This window comes from Pollicipes pollicipes, unplaced genomic scaffold (assembly GCF_011947565.3).
Source record: "Pollicipes pollicipes isolate AB1234 unplaced genomic scaffold, Ppol_2.1 Scaffold_4219;HRSCAF=4965_pilon_pilon_pilon, whole genome shotgun sequence".
NCBI classification, from domain to species: Eukaryota; Metazoa; Arthropoda; class Thecostraca; order Pollicipedomorpha; family Pollicipedidae; genus Pollicipes; species Pollicipes pollicipes.
This window is the reverse complement of record NW_023596448.1, coordinates 14339642-14359277: the sequence shown is the minus strand read 5'-3', so window position 1 is coordinate 14359277 and position 19636 is coordinate 14339642. Positions and strand designations below refer to the sequence as shown.

The following is a 19636-nucleotide window of genomic DNA, read 5'->3' as shown; positions in this document are numbered from 1 at the left end:
ACAGAGTGTCTTGACCTATACGTGAACTCCCTTAGGTTACGGTTTCAGCTTCCAAGGTCATGACCTTCAGGTCGAATAAGGTCAAACAAGGTCAAATTCCAGATTGGTCTCCAAAGCGCCCCCAGAACGTAGGTAACTGTCTCTAAGCAAAAGGTCACAAGCCCATTTGAGGTCATTGACCTTGTTTGACCCCTTGAAGGTCATGGTGACTAAAATGATACAAGACTGCTCTGCGTTTTGCATTTGAATAAGCGACGACGATTACGCTAGGCAGTATGTTTCTAAAACAAAACGTTTCGACCCGGTTCATCTTAGGTTAGTGGCCTGTTCTGACCAATAAGAAGTCAACTGAAGATGTATAATGCGGTTCCTTCTGTCAATAAATTCGAAATAAGCACCAGAAACTATCCCATACAGCAAGCCCTAGAGTAATAAATCAGGTTGGTTTCGACCTTGGTCTGATCATCATGCCTGACCTTAGGTCAACGTAATTGGCCAATTCAATATTTTTAGTGTCTAAGAAAGCATCTCAGAGATGTATGTCTCGTCAAACACTCCGTTGTTGTATCAGATTAAACGATTCCCTAGAAATTGCCTTCGCTGAAACCATGGGCTGACTTTGACCTGTCAGAGGTCAGCGACCTTACAAGATACATCTAAAATTTGTATGTCAAACGACCCTCTATGCAATTTTCTACAGCTATGCAAAATTTGGGGCGGCTACGCCGCGCCGTTCAGCAACCATTCGGGAAAAGCCCTCGGGGGAGGGGTTTCAATTTGCCCCCCCACCCCCACCCGAGCGCGTGTTAATGTATTCTCTTTCACTTTAATGGTCTAAGACGTTAAAAAACGAAGAAATTTTGTTAGGTTCCTGATATTACGTCCATGCCAACTTGAAATAGACATCTTTGTTTGCTTAAACATCAGTCACGAGCTCATAAGTTCCATCTTTTGTGAACTCGTTTTTTCACTCCCGCACGGTCTTTTTGCGATGGAATTTTCCACTCCCACCCTGGTTCAAAAGCGATTCTAGCTCCCTGGTGCCGTGCCTAATTTAGACACGGCGTGCCTGGACCGGTGCCTATGTTCAGGCAGTCGCGCCTGTGCCGTTCCCTCAAAAAAGCGACCGTCACTTCCATTCTGCGCTAAAACTATTGCTACAATGAAGCTCTCATCCGTGGATTATCTTTCGCAGCCTTAGTTTTATCAGCATACGTTAGTGTGTGGTGGGTACACCCTTCAGTAGTTAACTTGTGTAGATAATGACACAAAACACCGCAGTGTGTAGCTGCCATCGGACCGGAGAACACAGAGGGGCATCCAGAGCTGACCAACGGACCGGAGAATACAGAAGGGCATCCAGAGCTGATGCAGTTTTCTGTTATGTATTCAGATAATAATCCAACTCTCTCTATTCTGAGCAAATTGCTCTGCTTTTTCTGTCGGCTGCCACCTGGAATGAACCGCAGTGGTCCATGTCAGGTGTACTGATCATGTTTCTGACGCTGATAGTTGAAAGGCAGGCACATAGATATCATTGTTTTTCGCTGTGCTGCAGACCCAGACAGAACTTGGCATCTGATAGCTGAAATCAGTCTGCAAACATGTCAAACCATGGCCACATTCATTGAGCGGGGTTGGAACATAAAATGCAAGTTTATGGCAGCATTCTGAAAATTCTCACCGGAAATTCCTGACTTACGGCAGATTGTGCTATCTTGGTGAAACTCGTGCTAAGTCGGACCTAAATGGTCTAAATCTGGTCAGAAGGCATTTTGTGGGGTACCCAAAGCTGCTGGAAATACACAGCTTGCTGCCCCATTTGAGGCCGCACTTGAGTCGATCGGAAATCGCATTTTACCTTCAATGAAGAACTGCAGTGTTTGATATCTGTATTTCTTTCTACTAAGTTGAAATGTATAATTAGTTGCTCATCTTATGGAAGTGTATGTCGACGATGTCACTGAAATTATAACTTCTGGAATATTAGGGGAAGAATAATAGTAGCGGAGGACACTCAGAGAGTGAGAGAAGGATAAGCAGATATCGATAAGCAAGGAGACGAGAGATGCAAGCGATAGAGAAAAAAGAGCAAGCGAGAGCCGATCGAGACAGATCGAGAGCGAGAGAGAGTAGACGAGAGATAGCGAGAGCGAAGCTGATGAGCGGACAGATCGAGAGCGAAGCATAGCGAGATAGGAAGGAGACACGGGAGCTGAGAGCGAGTAGAGAGGAGCGAGAGAGAGACGTACGGAAGAGGAGAGAGATAGTAGAGAGGGAGGCTAAGAGCGAAGAGAGCGAGAGGAGAGGAGAGAGGAGAGCTAGAAGGAGATCTGAAAGGATAGAGAGAAAGAGGGGTAGAGATATATATCTCGCTCTCGGGCGCGAGCTCGAGATAGGAACGAGAGAGCGAGGGCCGCGACAGAGAGAGCTATGAGCGAGAGAGAAGATCTATCACTGCGAGTCTTGAGAGATTACGAGCGGAGAGAGAGAGATTAGCGGATCTTTTCGAGGCTCGCGGCTATCGATTGGCCGAGGACTGTATAATTATATACGCTAGCGCTCATATACGAGCGCGCTAGTGCGCATATAGTAAGATAGCTCGAGGCTTCGCGAGAGCGCGAGTATAGATCTAGAGAGCGTGCGAGAGGGCGCGCTAGCGGAGATCTAAGATAGCCGAGCCTACTCTCGATCTATATGCTAGATCTAGCTATCTATACCTCTATACTATATAGAGAGCTCAGCGCGGCTCTCCTCTGAGGCATATTCTTCTCTCTCTCTCTCTCTCTCTATCTCTCCTCTCTCTCTCTCTCTCTCTCCTCTCTCTCCTCTCTCTCTCTCTCTCTCTCTCTCTCTCCTCTCTCTCTCTCTCTCCTCTATCTATCTCTCTCTCTATCCCTCTCATCTCTCTCTCTCTCTCTTCTCTCTCTCTATATATTATATAATCTATCTATCTATCTATCTATCTATACATATATACACTAAAGGGCTATGATTTCATTGTCATTAAGAACGTGATAGCAGGATTCAATATGCGTGGAACGGCTAGGGTTATCGACTGGTATTTCATGTTGAGATCCCCGACATCTGCGTGTTGGTTTGGCCCCAAAGTTAGCCTGGCATCTCCTTTGTTTTTTTGCTGGAATATCACAAAACTGTCAAAAAGTAATGCATCAGATTAAGTTTGCTTTCTTTGAGTTTTTCATGGGCACTACTACTAAGCTACCCCAATAAGAGACTTGTTGAAAACCTGATCAAAAGATAAAAAAGAATCACCACCGCTCGTCAAATTAGGTTGCATTGAATTTTGTTAAGATCATGCGCATTTGGTGTTATGTGTTGGGTTCTCAGCTCGGCACCCAACTCCTCACTTTGCTGAGTTGAGGATCGCACTAATTCATCTTCAGTGATTGCGCAGCCATTCCGTGCCTACGTTCCCAAGCGCAAACTTCAAATTGTGCTAAGAAAATGTCATGAAAGAGTGCTTTAGGCACGTTTTCTCAGAAGACGACGACTCGCATCCACAACGATTCTTTCGAAGCATTCTTTCAAGATGGAATTTATTTTAACTTTATCATTTTTATTTTTATTTTTATAAGTAACAAAATTTATTTTAACACGCGCCCGAGTAGCCGGCTAGATGCCCTTCGCTCGGGTGAAGGATCAATTTGACCCCCATAAAATCTCAGGAACTAGATGAGATAGAGACACCAAACATACAGTGTGTTGACCTGTACGTGAACTCACTTAGGTCAAATTTTGAGGCTCCTAGGTCATGACCTTCGGGTCAAATAAGGTCAAACAAGGTCAAATGTCAGGTTGGTCTCTAAGGGGCCTCAGAACCTAGCTAACTGTTTCTAAGCAAAAGGTCACAAGCTCAGTTAAGGTCAGTGACCTTGTTTGACCTTTTGAAGGTCATGGTGACCAAAATCATACCAGACTGCTCTGAGTTTTGTATTTGAATAAGCGACAAATATTACGCTAGGCTGGTATGTCTAAAAATGGCATGCTGACCTGAGTCATTTGAGGTCAATGGCCTATTATGACCCATAAGAAGCCCATGGAAGATGTATAATGCGGTTCCTGCCATCAATAGGTTGGAAATGAGCACCAGAGACTACCCCATATAGCAAGCCCGAGAGCACTAAAACAGGTTGGTTTTGGCCTTGGTCTTGCCTTCATACCTGACCTTAGGTCAACGTTATTTGCTCATTCAATATTGGTGTTGCCTAAGAAAGCATCTCAGAGATGTTTGGCGTCGTATAAAACGCCGTTGTTTCATCAGATTGAACGATTCCCTAGAAATTGACTTCGCTGAAACCATGGGCTGACTTTGACCTGGTAAAGATCAGCGACCGTACAAGGTGCACCTAAATTGTTGTTACCAAACGATCTGCTATTGAATTGTCTACAGCTATGCAAAATTTGGTGCGGCTACGCCTTGCCGTTCGGAAACCATTCTGGAAAACCTCCGGGGGGGGGGGTCAATTTGACTCCCACCCGAGCGCGTGTTAATGGTCACCACCTGATGTCTCGTAAGTGATTGGTCGCATTGACAAACCTATTCTGCAGACAGTTGCACTTCTAACCAATAGAAGCGAGTAACGGCCAAGCGCACCGTGTTTCTTATGAATCACACCTTTGCGGTGCGAGTTCGCGCCATGCTCGTACCGTAATAAAACAGTGATTTGGGATTAAAAACAGTGATCCGCTGGATGGCGTGTCAGGAGATCTACGCCCAGGAGACCTACGGCTACAAGACCTTCGCCCAGGAGACCTACGCTTACAGGGCCTACGCCCAGGAGGCCTACGCTTACAAGACCTGCGCCCTAGGAGGCCTATACCCACAAGACCTACACCCAGGAGACCTACGCCTAGGAGTCCTAGGTCCACAAGACTCGGTCCCTCTTTGTTCATAGGCATAGGGAGGGGTCAAAGTCAGCTTTGGGACAGGGATGGGCTGAGGCGCCCCGAAATTATGCAAAGTGACGCCCCCGGTGAGAGCAATTGATGGTCTTCACTCGGAATACCGCAGGGGGCGCATTTCGGTGTTTTACTGTTGCATAAGTTGATGTCCCCGGTGTCACCTACTATCCGCAGGATTTTTGTCCCACATCATGAGTAGTTACCACTTCAATTTGCAATAAATACATACACGTAAACGTGTATGATTTAGCTTAGCTAGTTATTGCCTTTCCAAAACGTCGATGGTGAGGTAATTTTGCCCGCTCACAAATTTCAATTCGTAGCTGCACTCATGCGAACGGTCAAAAGCATGAACTTGATCGGTACTTTACAAATTTCCAAGCACTTCTCATACTTCGAGCATGGAACTAGCACGCCATAGCAAGGCAACGATGGGCAAACACATTGGTAACATATTTTGGAGTTAGATATCTCACCATATGTCATTCAAATCAGTACGTGATCCTCTATAGTCTTCAAACGCCCGCAGTAGTCATCCACCCTCGCCGGTGCTGGACCACCGGTACTGCAGTGATTAAGCTGCGCTTCTGGGAAACAAGAGGTGCGGGGTGCGACTCCGCGGCACCCGCCCTCCCTGCCAGGGCGGGAGGCAGGCGGCACCATTCAGCCTCAGCAGCTGAGAGCGTTATGAAGTCACAATGACAACATCGCCGGCAGTAGCTGCTTCATTGAATGCCTAACATTGCCAGCACGGCCTGCTTCGCTCTCGGCCGTGGTGACGCGGCTGCAGCCATTGGTGAACAGAGCTGGGGGGGGGGGGGGGGGAGGAGCGTCGGCCTGGGCGGGGTGACCAACTGCCACGACACGGCGGCCGTTCTGAGAGCGCTGACTAGGGGATGAGTCCGATGGGTGGTACCGACTGGCCCGAAGGTGGCAGTTGGATTCTGCGACCTTAAGCAGCACGGCTGCTTTAAAAAACGCATGTTTTGAATCGACAGTGAATTAACTGACCTACTCCCTTTGAATTTTTGCCACATCCCCCCCCCCAGACCATGGACAGTGGAAAATGCTATTTATGTTGCTTCATCACCGTTGTGACTAGCTGCACTAAAACGTGCACGGGGGAGGGGCAGGCCCCCGCACAGATCGTATGTTTATTAGTGAGCGCAAATCGCCAGTTTTGTCGATGCACGACAATCAACCGCTACCAACGAGTTGACACCACTTATCGGTGGGACGCATATAAGACACCAGACAGCGAAAAGTAAGCAATGTACGACACATTACGACACATTTTGCCCGGCTGGTTATCTTTGCTCTCACCACTTTCTCTTTGTCTATATCCCACCCATTCCCCTTCCCTTAGCGTACCTCTCCTCGCGTTGGTTTTAGAGGGGAGCCCTAGTCACGGATTTGTTGGGGGAGAGGGGGGGGGGCGGTCTAACAGCTAGCCTATCCGAGCATAACCTCACCTCGAAGTCGGGTTCACGTGTGATTTGTTTCGCATTCAGAGAGGCCCTCATCACTGACCTAGGAGCGCCTCCCAGCCGGCGTCCAGGTACGAGAGGGCCTCGCGGTCGGACGGCGCCGCCGTCTCGCCGAGCCGACACGGCGGTGCGGGGCGCTTGACAGCGGCCGAGACCCTCCGATTAGATCAGCTCGTGAGGCCTCTGGACCATTGTCAAACGAGCGCTAGGGCCGCTCTTACTAATCACCGACCATCGCCGCGGCTGCTCACAGCAGCGCCCGTTCCCATTCAACAGTCACCGATTGGCGACGATTTGCAGGCTTTGTGAGCCATCTGCGGCCGTGGGTTTTTCGGGGTGCTATCAGATGTCCTTCGAAGGCCGACGATGGCTGCCCTTTGCAATGTCACGCGGACATTTTTGCTGGCGGGTGCTGGCAAAGGCCGGGTCTCACGCGCCGGCCGGGCGGCACCGGAGGGGAGGGGGGGGGGGGGGGGCGTCGCGCGGCGCAGGCGCTCCGGTCAGGAGCCGCAGATGATACTGCCTCGGTCGTGGTGGCACTCAAAATTTCACGGGAAGATGCCGGAAATGTCGGGCGGCGGGGTCAAGGACACGCAAGTGTGTGGAGGCCGGGTCATGAATGCTGACCTTTCCGCTCAAGCTCGAATAGAGTAGTTGTAGATAATCAAGAATATGTGAGCTGCTTTGTGCTTTGTGCAATATGGTAAGGGCTACAACGTTGTGGATGACATTCGATCATGAAATGAACAGTTCAGGTCTCCATCAACAGTTGGAAATGGACTGGAATATCTGACCAATATATCTGTAGTTTTCACCGGGCACGCAAAAGCATCGGACAAATGAGAACTCTTTTTTCGAGACTATTCATCCAGGTAACACCATGGCATTAGTGTTTCATCTTCACGGCAAAGCACAGAACGGAATACATACCGCTTCCCGTGCAATGGCCAGAGGTTCGCAAACGTCATCTTCCGCGAACCTGTAAAACGTGAGGATAGCAACGAAAAAACCTTTTCGGTTCTAGCGTCGCATTGTCACCTTGAGATCTCCCGGCATCCTTTCTCTCGTCCTTCAGAACAAAATTATCCTGTGCTTTTATTCAGCGATCCGTCCGGTTCCAAGAAAGCTATTGCCTCTCTCTATTCATGACAAGAGCACCGCTCACGCGATCCCCTATTTGGTGTAGCCACATGTGTGGTCGGCTGAACCGCTCCTGCACCACACGCGTGGTCGGCTGAACCGCTCCTGCACCACATGTGTGGTCGACTGAACCGCTCCCGCACCACATGTGTGGTCGACTGAACCGCTCCCGCACATGTGTGGTCGGCTGAACTGCTCCCGCACCACATGTGTGGTCGGCTGAACCGCTCTTGCACCACATGTGTGGTCGGCTGAACTGCTCCTGCACCACATGTGTGGTCGGCTGAACCGCCCCTGCAGAATTCGCCACACCCAGTGCCGAGATCTCTAACTAAATATCTCTAACTACAGATCTCTAACTTTGCCGGGTCTTCAGGACCTGGCTCGGAGCTATGTCAGCGTCGCTCAGGTAAGCAATGCAATCTAACAGGTCGGTAGAACCAAAAAAGGCGAAGAATAAGAAAATTGGAAGCTGCCCTGAGATAAACAAACGTGCGATCGTGCGAGCAGCCAATGAATGGCTTGGAACATGCTTTCTGGTGACAAATTGGCGTCTAGGTGGAAAGGCAGATTTTACGCACGTTGGTGTAGCGTTGCTGGTCGCCGTCGGCGTATGAAACGAGGTGTGTTACTCAGAGAAAATAGGACAACCATGGGCATAAAGAAAAGGGTCGTTATTGTGGATACCAATGACTGCTAATCTCGACCGAATCGTGCCAAACAGGGCTAGATGTGCTGAGGGACTGCCCCGGCCTGATTAAGTGAGTAGACATGTTATGTGTGCATTTTGTTGACGTTTTCGGATCTTTCTCATTTCGTGCCCCCGGTTCTAATTTGGGAGGAGCAGGAGCAGCGCGGGCGGGGCTTAAGACTTGCCCTATAGAATGCCTTCCTCCCCATTTCTTCCAGCGTCTGTTAGTCGCCTACTAAAAGCAAAGCAGCGTTGGCAGAAAGGCAAACCGCCATAAGAAAGGGGCAACGCTACAAGCGACGCCACGACCTCAATCATCAGACAAGCGGTGCGACCACCTTAGAACAAAAGATAACTGAGATGGCTGCTGCCATGACGTGCTTTTCATGCAGTGACGAGCCAAAAACAGAGCGCTGGAGCGAACAGGAAGCCTGGACTGGGAACGTTCAGCTCCAGATACCATCGGCGCCCCTTCAGCGTGCAGCGCTTCTTAACATCGACGACATTTTTCCGCACACAGTCTATGTCGTTAACATTACTGTACGCTCGCAGCCGCGATGATAAGCTCCGGTGGCTAGTATCTTGATTACAAGAGCATCCTAATGATGGAGCTGGACTTTCATCTTGCCTGGCATTGAACCCCGGCTAAACGTAATGTCACGAGTCTGAGACAGTTCCTCTCAAACGGCTGGCTGTGCCGTGTACGGGGCCGTTCCGTGTAGGGGACCGGAGCTGGCTGTGCTGTGTACGGGACCGTTCCGTGTAGGGGACCGGAGCTGGCTGTGCCGTGTAGGGCACCGTTTCGTGGCACCGGCCAGCGATGGCCGATTTGACAGTGTGGGAGCGCGACCACTGTGCGCGCAAAACCGATGCCCTGGTTTCTATATATATATATATATATATATAACTCTGTGTGTGCGCGCGCGCGTGTGTGTGTGTGTGTGTGTGAGTGTGTGTGTGTGTTTGTGTGTGTGTGTGTGTGTGTGTGTGTGTGTGTGTGTGTGTGTGCGTGTGCGTGTGTGTACGTGTGTGTGTGTACGTGTGTGTGTGTGTGTGTGTGTGTGTGTGTGTGTGTGTGCGTGTGTGTGTGTGTGCGTGTGTGTGTGCGCGCACGCGTGTGTGTGTGTGCGGATGTACGTGTGTGCGTGTGTGTGTGTGTAGGTGCGTATACATTTGTCTGTGTATGGTAGAAGTAAATACTCCACGACAGGACGGTAGTTGCCATCATTTATGTCTCAAGTCAGAGTTCCGATGCGCTTGGGTTTCATCATCAGGACATTCAGGGGTGGCGCAGCACGAGGGACAGAGGGGGCAATAGTATGTTTTTGCCCTCTCCAATTTTTGGAGAGGCCGTTTTTCCAAAGCTAAAGGCATTGTAGCCATCGGAAGATTACCTAAATTCAGATCGAGGAGGCCCCACAGCTGAGCTAGAAAATCATAATTAAGATTCAGAAGACCCTTTTCTACTTCGAGAGGCCCTTTCTGGATGACGTCCCTGCAGACCCTCCATAGCGCAATTTCAACTCTGCGTAGTCTACACTGCAGACTACAGCAACACCTGGGGAGGTTTGACCATTCAGGTACCCTTTTCTCCGAATCAGACCCGTCGCCCATCCGAGAGCATTCATTTGTGTGACACTCGGAACAACATTGAAAGTTGTTCCGCATTGGGAAGACGCAGCAATTCTGTTGATAAAAGGAGTTTACAATCACTTCACATCCGCTAAAAGTGAAATATTATATCATATCATAATTATCAAATAAATATCAATATTACATCATCCTTTGCAAATTATAAGCTAGCCTTTTCCATGCGTATTCTAAAAGATCTTTCGTCTATAATTTTTTCACGCGGACCTGTCTGCGGCAGAGAAGTGACGTGCTCGTGATTGTGCAGCCATAGACATCTAAAACGCCGTGCGAACCATGACCATTAACTTACTTGTCATGAGCGATATAGCCGATATAGCTTAGCGATGCTTGTTAAATGGGACCTTATTATATTGTGCAAGAACGCAATGTTTTGGTCATGATGCTCAAGCCTAATAGAGACTGCTGCCTTAACCATTGCGTTTATATATATATATATATATATATATATATATATATATATATATATATATATATATATATTGGCTAGCTCACGCTTTTGGTCTAGGGCGAAGTTACCTTCCGTGCCGTAGAGGTTCGTGTAGTTGGTGAGCAGCGCTCTTCCTTCACGATCACGATCACGATCACGATCGCGCCTTCACGATCGAGCCTCATTACAAACATTCATAGGCGCACGCAAGGGGATGTGGCACGTGCCTGTGCCGTTCCTTTGGTGGACAGGGGGGCCCGGGTATAAGGTAAAACTTGACATGTAAGTGTCAAGCGCCAGAAGAGCGCCTAATGCCCCACTGCTCCTCACAACATACGAAAACGCAACGTCAAGAGGCCCACAACATACAAAAACGTAATGTCAGGAGACCCAAGAAAAACAGTCATTATGAGGGCGACACCAGTCGCTCGCTGGGTGGGCCCCAGGGAACCAAAATCGGGGTCCTCAGGGTTGAGGTCCCCCCTCAAGAAAATTGCGAACGCGAGGCTGCGGTGTTTGACTGGGTATGCAGCTATAATAAGCGTTGCCGTGCGTTGCGTTCATTCTTCTGCGGTGGGCCACGACGAAGCTTTCGTGTTGCTGGTGTCATCATGTGGAGTTGTCGACTTGATGGGTTTGTTGTGACAGTGCATTCGTCAGCTAGTGCCAAACATTTGCCCATGTCTTACTACAACCCACACCCAATCATCCTGATGATTTGGGATTTTTGGGCGCGCCGACCGCAACTGGTCATGCAGCGCTCGATGCACCCAGCTTGCATCCATACTCACTGCTCACCACTTCTGTGCACACTGCATGGAGGTATGTACTTCCTGTCGGATGCTCGACCGAGGCCGGTATACCACCGTGCTATTGAGGTTTAAGGGGCGCGCCCACCACCAAGTGGTCATTTTGGTGCCACTTGGCAGGTTTAAGGGATACGGCATCTGTCTCGTCTCAACGGCGAGCAAAACACACATCGGATGCTACGTTCATTTTTCAACGTTATTCACATCACACGAACAGCAGAATCAGTAGGACCACGCAACAGATGCTCTCTTTGTATGCGTCGAGAAAGCTGCGGTACTCGTGCTGACCATGCTATTAACTTCCATGCAATGCCACAAAACTCCTTGCAGTTTGGCTTTAAAATGGCCTCCACGGCAGGAAAATCACTGCCCTTCTTGATGTCTGCACCCTTTGGTGGGTCATCAGGCCACAGAGTTGACATTGCAAGTCAAAGTCAAGTGTGCAACAGCAGCAGAATCTCCGTGGCTCTGCAGCCGTCGTGGTTGAACAGCTTGTTTCCGGAACCACATTTCTTCCCCATTCTCGACGAGATGAGACAAGTCTGAAAAACTGCTCGGAACGCTTGAGCCCATCGATCCAGGACGGCTATTCCGTGACTTGTGCACCCTGTTGCCGCAACCTGACCGCTATGCCAACGCGACCTGTGCGGCACGACCACGTGCGCTATGTTACAGACCCCGTCATGGTACCGCCGCCAAGAACAGCAGGAGACCGAGCACGGCAAGACGACCCCTGAGAGCGAGAAGCCCGACGGCACTCGCCAAGAACCTCCGCAGCGAGCAGGACCCATTTCAACCTTTAAAGGACCCATATTAGTCTAATGAGGGCCCATGGCCACCTGAACAGGCCCAGTTCACCTGTAGAGGGCCAATTACTGAATCCAGGGCCCATTCTGGCAGGTAGAGGGGCAGTTCTGGTCTATGAAACCCCATTTTGAACTAACGAGGACCCATTCTGACTTGTAGAGGTCCCATTTTGACCTGTATTGGGTCCACTCTAACCTGTGAAGAGCCCATTTCTGACTGTGCGGGGGAGCCTATAAAGTCCGGCGAATACCCATTCTGGCTTTTACGAGGCCCGTTATCTAATCTCAATGGATCCATTTTGGTCTTTTGGGGTTTGTCCCATCCCCCAACTTGAACCAAGTTTCCGCACCCCTATCCCTAGCCATATGACTCTCGCTGGTTCTGGGAACCAGTCCCTGCGAACTCGTGCAGCTCAAGCCGATACGGCGCGGTGTGACCGCACGGTGCGGCCCGCGGCCCATTCGCCTCTGTCTGTTCACGCTCTAAAATCCGTCGCGCGTCTTTTTGCGTCACATACAAGCCCTCTGAAGCAGCGCCTGCATGGTTAACACGCCAAACTCGGACGTCTTGGTCTGCTGTGTGGGCGTTTGCGCCAACCCGTCTTTAAAGTCCATTTTCCTCCACCCGGCCATTTTTCCATTCGCCGCAAATACCAACCAGCACAGGCCCACACGACACGCACATGGGCAATACCCTGCAGGTTCCAGTGTCTACAACTAGGAGGCGTTACACATCAGCAGCAAACGGGTCGGCACCGAACAGCAAGGTACGTATCTAAAAAGAGCACCACGACGATGGTCCAAAGAAGCCGCGCGCTACACACAGCCGTCCGGGGCACGCCCGGAACCTTACATCTGCCTTCTGCTCATCACGAACACGGAGATCAAGCAGACGGTGAGTGCGGCTGACAAAGCGGGCACGCTGGCGGCCGTCAGAGAAAATGGGCGAAATTTGCTGGAAACGGCCAGAAAGGCAGCTGGTGCAGCTCGGCGCCTCGGTAGCAGCAGCGGCGCCCGGACTGCAATCGCTCCGGTATAGACAACGTAATAAGCAACGTATGTGTACGAATGGGTGGATCCCGACCAAGGCACGGACGCTTAGCGCGCATGCAAATGCGCTCAGCGCCATAGTAATTTGCCAGTCGCACGTGCACGACCCAGGCGCACTTCAAACATGAAACCACGACACATGCAGTGCCCCAGGGTCGGTACGCCTGACACGCTTAGCATGATTAGATCCATCGGGGGAGACTGCCAGAACCCGCCGGCAATGCGCCCATCCGCGCCCAGGCACGCAGACGAGTGTCAGTGGTTCACAACTGTACAACACAAGCCTACGGTTTGTCGCCAGAACTCTCAGCGCAGCCTGGACATGGAAACCGCGGAGGCAGCTCTTAACACTACATCGCTCGTGCCGATCCAGCGATTATTTACAGCTCCGCTCCGGGCCAGACATCGCCGTCGACGGTCCACACGAGGGCGGCAGCAGTCGGCCGCTCACAGCGGTGACACGGCAACCCCCGGGCCGGCACAGTGCCGCCGTGCCGGCCCAACCGTCCCAGCACGGCTCTGCTTTTCTCCGCACACTCCCGCCGCCCCAGATCACTTTGTACTGAAGTCTCACCAACGTGCTGGGGCCCCACGCCGCCCAGTATCACAACTAGTGTTTTCGGTTCGCTCCACGATATGGCAAGACACCACCGCGGCGGCCGGCGCAAGCCGCAGTGTCGCCGCCCTCCGCGAGATGGCACCGCTGCGGCGGCGTGGCCCCGTAGTCTGCCAGCGCCGCCTGACTCCAGCCGCCAACGGCTCGCTGCCCGCGGTCGTTCCGGTGGCCCGTCGGGGGGTGCGGCCTCAGCGGCGCCGTCCGCGCGCGACGGACGGCGCGCTACGCCGCCCTCACCACCGCTCGCCGCTTGTGCTCCACAGCCGGCCGACGTCAACGCCACGCAGCCCCGCACCGGGGCCCGCCGCCGGGTCGCGCGCGCCGCCCTCACCACCGCTCACCGCTTGTGCTCCACAGCCGGCCGACGTCAACGCCACGCAGCCCCGCACCGGGGCCCGCCGCCGGGTCGCGCGCGCCGCCGGCCCACGCCGCCTACATGGTGTGCTTGTACTTGGCCACCTCCTGCATCAGGTGTCTGAGGTACGCCAGCTCGCGCGTGAGGGTGTTGACGCGCTCCTTCAGCTGGCTGTTGCGCGCCTGCAGCACCTCCTGGTCGGTGCAGGCCAACTCCTGCTCCTCCTTCTTCTTCTGACGGTACCTGCAGTGGTCCAGGGATGGCGGAGGGTCACCCACAAGGCTCGTCACGAGCACAGCCAGCCCAGCAGCTATCGGGCCTGCTGTCATAGGTCCACCTACCCCAACTAGCCACAATAGTGCCTCCACATCCAGGCGCGTGAGGGGGGGGGGGCAGTGGCTTAAAAATCAGTCAGAGCATCTATGACATAACAGACTGGATGATCATCAGCACCAACCCACGCCAAAATATCCGTGGCAAAAATTAAGCCCAACCTCCACAAGTCTGGCACTAACCCTCCACACGAACCCCCCCCCCTCCATCAACCCACCCAACTGGTGCATGCAGGAGCCGAGCTCACCGGGTGGCGGCCGTCTTGTTCTGCTCCTTCTTGCGCTCACGCCGCTCCTGCTCGGTGACCTGGCGACGCGTCGGTTTGTCGTAGGGCCGGGGCCGAGCCTGGCGCCGCTTGGCAGGCGGCGCTAGCGTCGGCGGCGACCAATCGGGCCCGGCCGACTGGCCACGCAGCTCCTCACAAGCCACCGGCGGCGAGAACGGGTCGCTCGGCGGTGGAGACAGAGTCGGCACCCAGCCGTCCAGAGACATCTGCCGGCAGCAAGGGAAGGTGCGGTTGACCGGTATCGATTGCACGCTAAGATGGCAGCACTTGCACTCTGGATGATGCAAGACCCGGATAACGCGCGTGGGATTGCCCGGTGGTAAACAGCTTTATTGCAGGGGTCGTTTTTCCTCTTCGCTGTATTGCGCACACAGGATCAAAAGCTCCATCCGATACCAACCAATTGGACACATACAGTTTTGCTATACCGGTGACCACCTCAGCCACAAGGTTAAGGCCTTTAGTTGTCACTGAGGCTTTCGACGCTCTCAGCCGCTGAGGATACGTGGCGTAGCCTACTTCTCATTCTGGCAGGAGGGGCGAGCGCAGCGGGGAATAGGACCCTGTACTCTGGTTTCCCAGACGCGCAGCGGTTAACGCAAACGCGCTAACCACTACACTGTCGCGCACCCTGGTTCAGGCATGCCAGAGACCCGCTCAGCCGCGGATTCAATGTCACCTTAAGACGGTTGTTGTGGTCGACCATCCACTGATAGGGACTCCATCTCCTCTCCGCCGACGCGTGGCCACCGAGCTCACACGCCATGGCGTCTGCGGGCACCTCCCGCGCTCCGGCCGGGTCCACGCGAGTCCTCGGCGCCCGAGTCCTGGCACCGACACCGCACCGCGTGGCGCGCTCCGGCCGCTGCCGCTCCCGCCTCGCTCACGCCTCGCTCCACACCTCTCCGCACTCCCCGCCTCGGCTCGCCGGCCAGCCGCGCACACTGCCGCACGCGCCGTTCACAGCCCAAGCCCGCGTCGAGCCGCGCACCGGTGCCGGGCGCCGCGGCGGCCGTTCGGCGGCGTTGCGTCAGGTGGCGAGGCGCGGGCTGGTGACTGGCGAGCGGCTGGGCGACGCACCGCCGCCCCCCGCGCGCCGCCGCCGCCAGCGCCGCTACACGGACGCCCCGTTGCATCAGACAGGCGGCGCGAACCGAACAGTGTCACGCCCACAGCAGATTAGACCGGCCGCGCGCGCCGGCTGCCGCTCCGGGCGGCGCGGCCCCGTCCCCGGCACGGCGGACCTCTGCCCCCTGAGCTCACCGCCGGCGGCCGCTCCGGGCGGCGCGGCCCCGTCCCCGGCACGGCGGACCTCTGCCCCCTGAGCTCACCGCCGGCGGCCGCTCCGGGCGGCGCGGCCCCGTCCCCGGCACGGCGGACCTCTGCCCCCTGAGCCCACCGCCGGCGGCCGCTCCGGGCGGCGCGGCCCCGTCCCCGGCACGGCGGACCTCTGCCCCCTGAGCTCACCGCCGGCGGCCGTGTGATCCGGGGCGGAGAGCGGCGCGGCCAGCCACAGCCAGACCTTCACGCGGCCGCAGACAGGGCATCAGACCAGACGGGGCATCGGCCGAGCCTGTATCGATCGGGTGTCGCGCTTTCCGGACCGGCCTGGGTGACCTCACCCCCGACTGGGAAGCTGGACGCGAGCCAAGCCTCGGTACTAAATGCGGACAAATCCGCCGCGCCAGACCCCGATGGTGGAATAAAGCCGCAAGGGGCACCGCAGCTCAACACTTCATTCAGTAGTCTGCTGTCCAAGGATGTGATGACATGTACGCCATATGCTAGACGAGGCCAAAATGTAAAACCTGTGTGGTATGATCACTCGGACGCCACAAATAATCAAGATATTTATATATTACTTAGGTAATTAATGATTTTATTTTCTATCTGCATATGCATATACACACAAATAAATGAATATATAAATACATAAATAAGTAAATCAATAAATATATATGATTCAATGGATTTATACTTTGTTAAAGAAAACAAATTTGCTGTCATATATATTACATCCGACCACAATACCGAGGTTGAACGCAAATATCTTAATGGCTGCTTCAAACTCAATATATTTCACGAGGATGGGTTGGAAAGTTGCCGTATCACATGTGCCATTTGACAATAACGGCTGTCAGCGCGCTCTCATTTTTGTTTGTTTTGGTCCACGTCAGACCACGGAAAACATATGCAATCCGAAGTATGACTTGCAGGCACTATATACAAGCAGAGAATCCGCGCGGGTTCCCCTCAGCAGTGCCTCGCAGATCCATGCAGCCAAGCATAGCCGCCAAAAGGTAACAACTACAAATGGCACGTCATCGCAGCGACCATTCGTTCTTTGTAAACGACGCACGTGGCCACGCGGCCCCCGAGCTGGAGCTGGTGCCGTCGGTCAAAGGTCACACTGGCGCCCCCGGCTGTCATGCTTGCCCGGGAGTCGCAGCCCGCCTCGCGCGGGACTTCTACTGCACTGCTTCGTCACTGGTCACTGTCCGCTGCGCTCCTTCGCCCGCCCCTCAGAGAAGCCTGGCCACACCGCGCGTCAGCCACCAGTCCGACCTTCGTCACCGGCGCCGCTCTCTAGCGACAATCCGCCGGTTTCCGGCCGAGCCCGGTCGCCTGCCGTCTCCCCGGCGGCCCAGTCATCCCGTCCGGACCGGGCGCTCGCCGGGCGCGGCGGGAGGACGGCGCCAGCCGGCGGCCGTCACCCCTGCGGCCCAGTCATCCCGCCCGGACCGGGCGCTCGCCGGGCGCGGCGGGAGGAGGGCGCCGGCCGGCGGCCGTCACCCCTGCGGCCCAGTCATCTCGTCCGGATCGGGCGCTCGCCGGGCGCAGCGGGAGGAGGGCGCCGGCCGGCGGCGGTCCGATGGTGTCCGCCCGGGCGGCAGCGGTGACTGGCCCGAGGCACGCCCGCTGGTCAGGTCACGGGCTGAGCCGGGATCACGTGAGAACGGCCGCCGCCGCTGGGGCGCCAGCAGGTGCAACCGCCTGAGTGGCTGGTCTAATGGACTGGACTGGACTGGACTGGATTCCACTTGCCCTCACAACAGGAAGACAAGCCTTTCAGCTACGTGTGGCCTTTGACCGAAAGGCGGGTGTTGGCGCCGTCCGCGTCCCTGACTCAGGACCGCGCGATCCGGGTTCAAACCCGAGCACTGCGAATTTCGCTGACGTCACAGCGAAAGCCGAGTCAGGGGCCGCGAAGCCAGCGACCTCGGCAGAAGTAGTACACAGTGCAAAATATACGCGTGTGCACACTGCGAATAAGTAGTGTGCAGCACAGCGGGTAACGACATTCGACCAAGTCAAGGACAATGCGGAACGGATACGGGCAAAACCTGAGCCAAAGTGGCGTCAGCAGTCGCCACCTCTTTCCATCTGAGGTACCACAAGCACGTGTGCACCTGAGCACGCTAGCTGACGACATGGACGGGTGGGAGATGACCGGATACAATGCCGAACATGCAAGCGAAACCATCCTTTCCACCTTCCAATGCGCTACGACAGCGCCGACAACGACACAACACAAGTTCCCTGCCTTTGACAGCCGACTGCTCCCCACGCAATGCACGCCCGTGGTGTATTCTACATGTTATTACATTACGGCGCACCCCACACAAAACAAAGGAAATTAGCCTATCCGTGAGGCAGCGCCAGTGCTTGGGTGCCAAAAATATCTTATGGGAACATTTTTGGTCCAAAAATTTCAGATATCACAACAAAACCTCAGAATAAACGACATGCTGTCAATTTCCCACCGATTTGCCTAGGTCACGTGACCTTACGGCCTGCCATCACAACGCTGCCTCGATGTATTGGTACCAAACGGCTACAAAGTACGCACCACGCTACAAAGTACACACAGTGCACAACGTGCAAACCTTTGCTGGAACATTGCAGAGTACAAAGCGAGCGGCTGACAACAAACATACTAACGAATGAGAACGGCATGACGCAACTCTCTACTTATGTACTGGAAACTGATTTCTCGGCACATCTCATTCTTTTGCCTTCTCTGTGCTGAGATGCTGAGGCAACAGAAGGCTGTTCTGACTTGGCAAGGCGGAATCAGTCCATACTGATCCGCTCACTGGCTGGAGTACCAGCAACGAAATAAACTGGCCGCAGACGGCGGGGGAGAGAAGCAGTTCACTGACCCGTCGAGGCGGTGGCGACGGTCTGTACTTACCTGCTGGGACAGCAGCGGCAGTCTTTACTGACCCGCTAGGGACAGCGGACGCGTTCTGTACTGACCTGCTGGGACAGCAGCGGCGGTCTGTACTGACCTCCTGGAACAGCAGCGGCAGCAGCGGCGGTCTGTGCTGACCTGATGGGACAGCAGCGGCGGTCTGTAATAGCCTGATGGGACAGCAGCGGCGGTCTGTACTGACCTACTGGGGCGACAGCCGCTGTCTGAGCGGTGGCAGCAGCGGCGGTCTGTACTGACCTGCTGGGACAGCAGCGGCAGCAGCGACGGTCTGTGCTGACCTGATGGGACAGCAGCGGCGGTCTGTACTGACCTGCTGGGACAGCAGCGGCAGCAGCGGCGGTCTGTGCTGACCTGATGGGACAGCAGGGGCGGTCTGTAATGACCTGATGGGACAGCAGCGGTGGTCTGTACTGACCTGCTGAAACAGCAGCGGCGGTCTGCAGTGACCTGCTGGGACAGCAGCGGCGGTCTGTACTGACCTGATGGGACAGCAGCGGCGGTCTGTACTGACCTGCTGGGGCAGCAGCGGGTCCGGCGAGAGGGCCGGCGGCGGCAGCAGGTCCATAATTTCGGGCGGGCAGGCCGGACTGCCGGCGTCCGATGACGAGAGGGGCGACAGCGGCGAGAGCGTGCCGAACACGGCCGGGCTCGACGGGCCCGACAGCAGGTCATCCAGCAGCGAGTCAGCGTCGCCGCCGGGCAGCGACGGCCCGCTCACCGACGGACCGTCCAGGAACAGGTCCTGCCGGCCGGCGCGGCGCACGTTCAGGTCACCCGCCCTCCAGTCAGCACGGCTGGCGCCACCCTCGCGGACGAAGGCGACCACTCGTGACCCGCGTAC

General features: G+C 54.5%; 1 protein-coding gene across 1 annotated transcript in view; it reads right to left on the bottom strand.

Moving 5' to 3' along the window:
* Positions 1 to 12553: 12553 nt before the first annotated feature.
* LOC119095868 (activating transcription factor of chaperone) overlaps positions 12554 to 19636 on the bottom strand; it is a 34564-nt gene continuing 27481 nt past the window's right edge. Inside the window, exons 3-5 of the mRNA XM_037218730.1 lie at positions 19307 to 19537; positions 14541 to 14785; positions 12554 to 14203 (exon numbers count right to left, since the gene is read on the bottom strand). Coding sequence (XP_037074625.1) covers positions 14038 to 14203; positions 14541 to 14785; positions 19307 to 19537 — 642 coding nt within the window. The 3' untranslated portion in view covers positions 12554 to 14037. The remainder of the gene's footprint in view (positions 14204 to 14540; positions 14786 to 19306; positions 19538 to 19636) is intronic.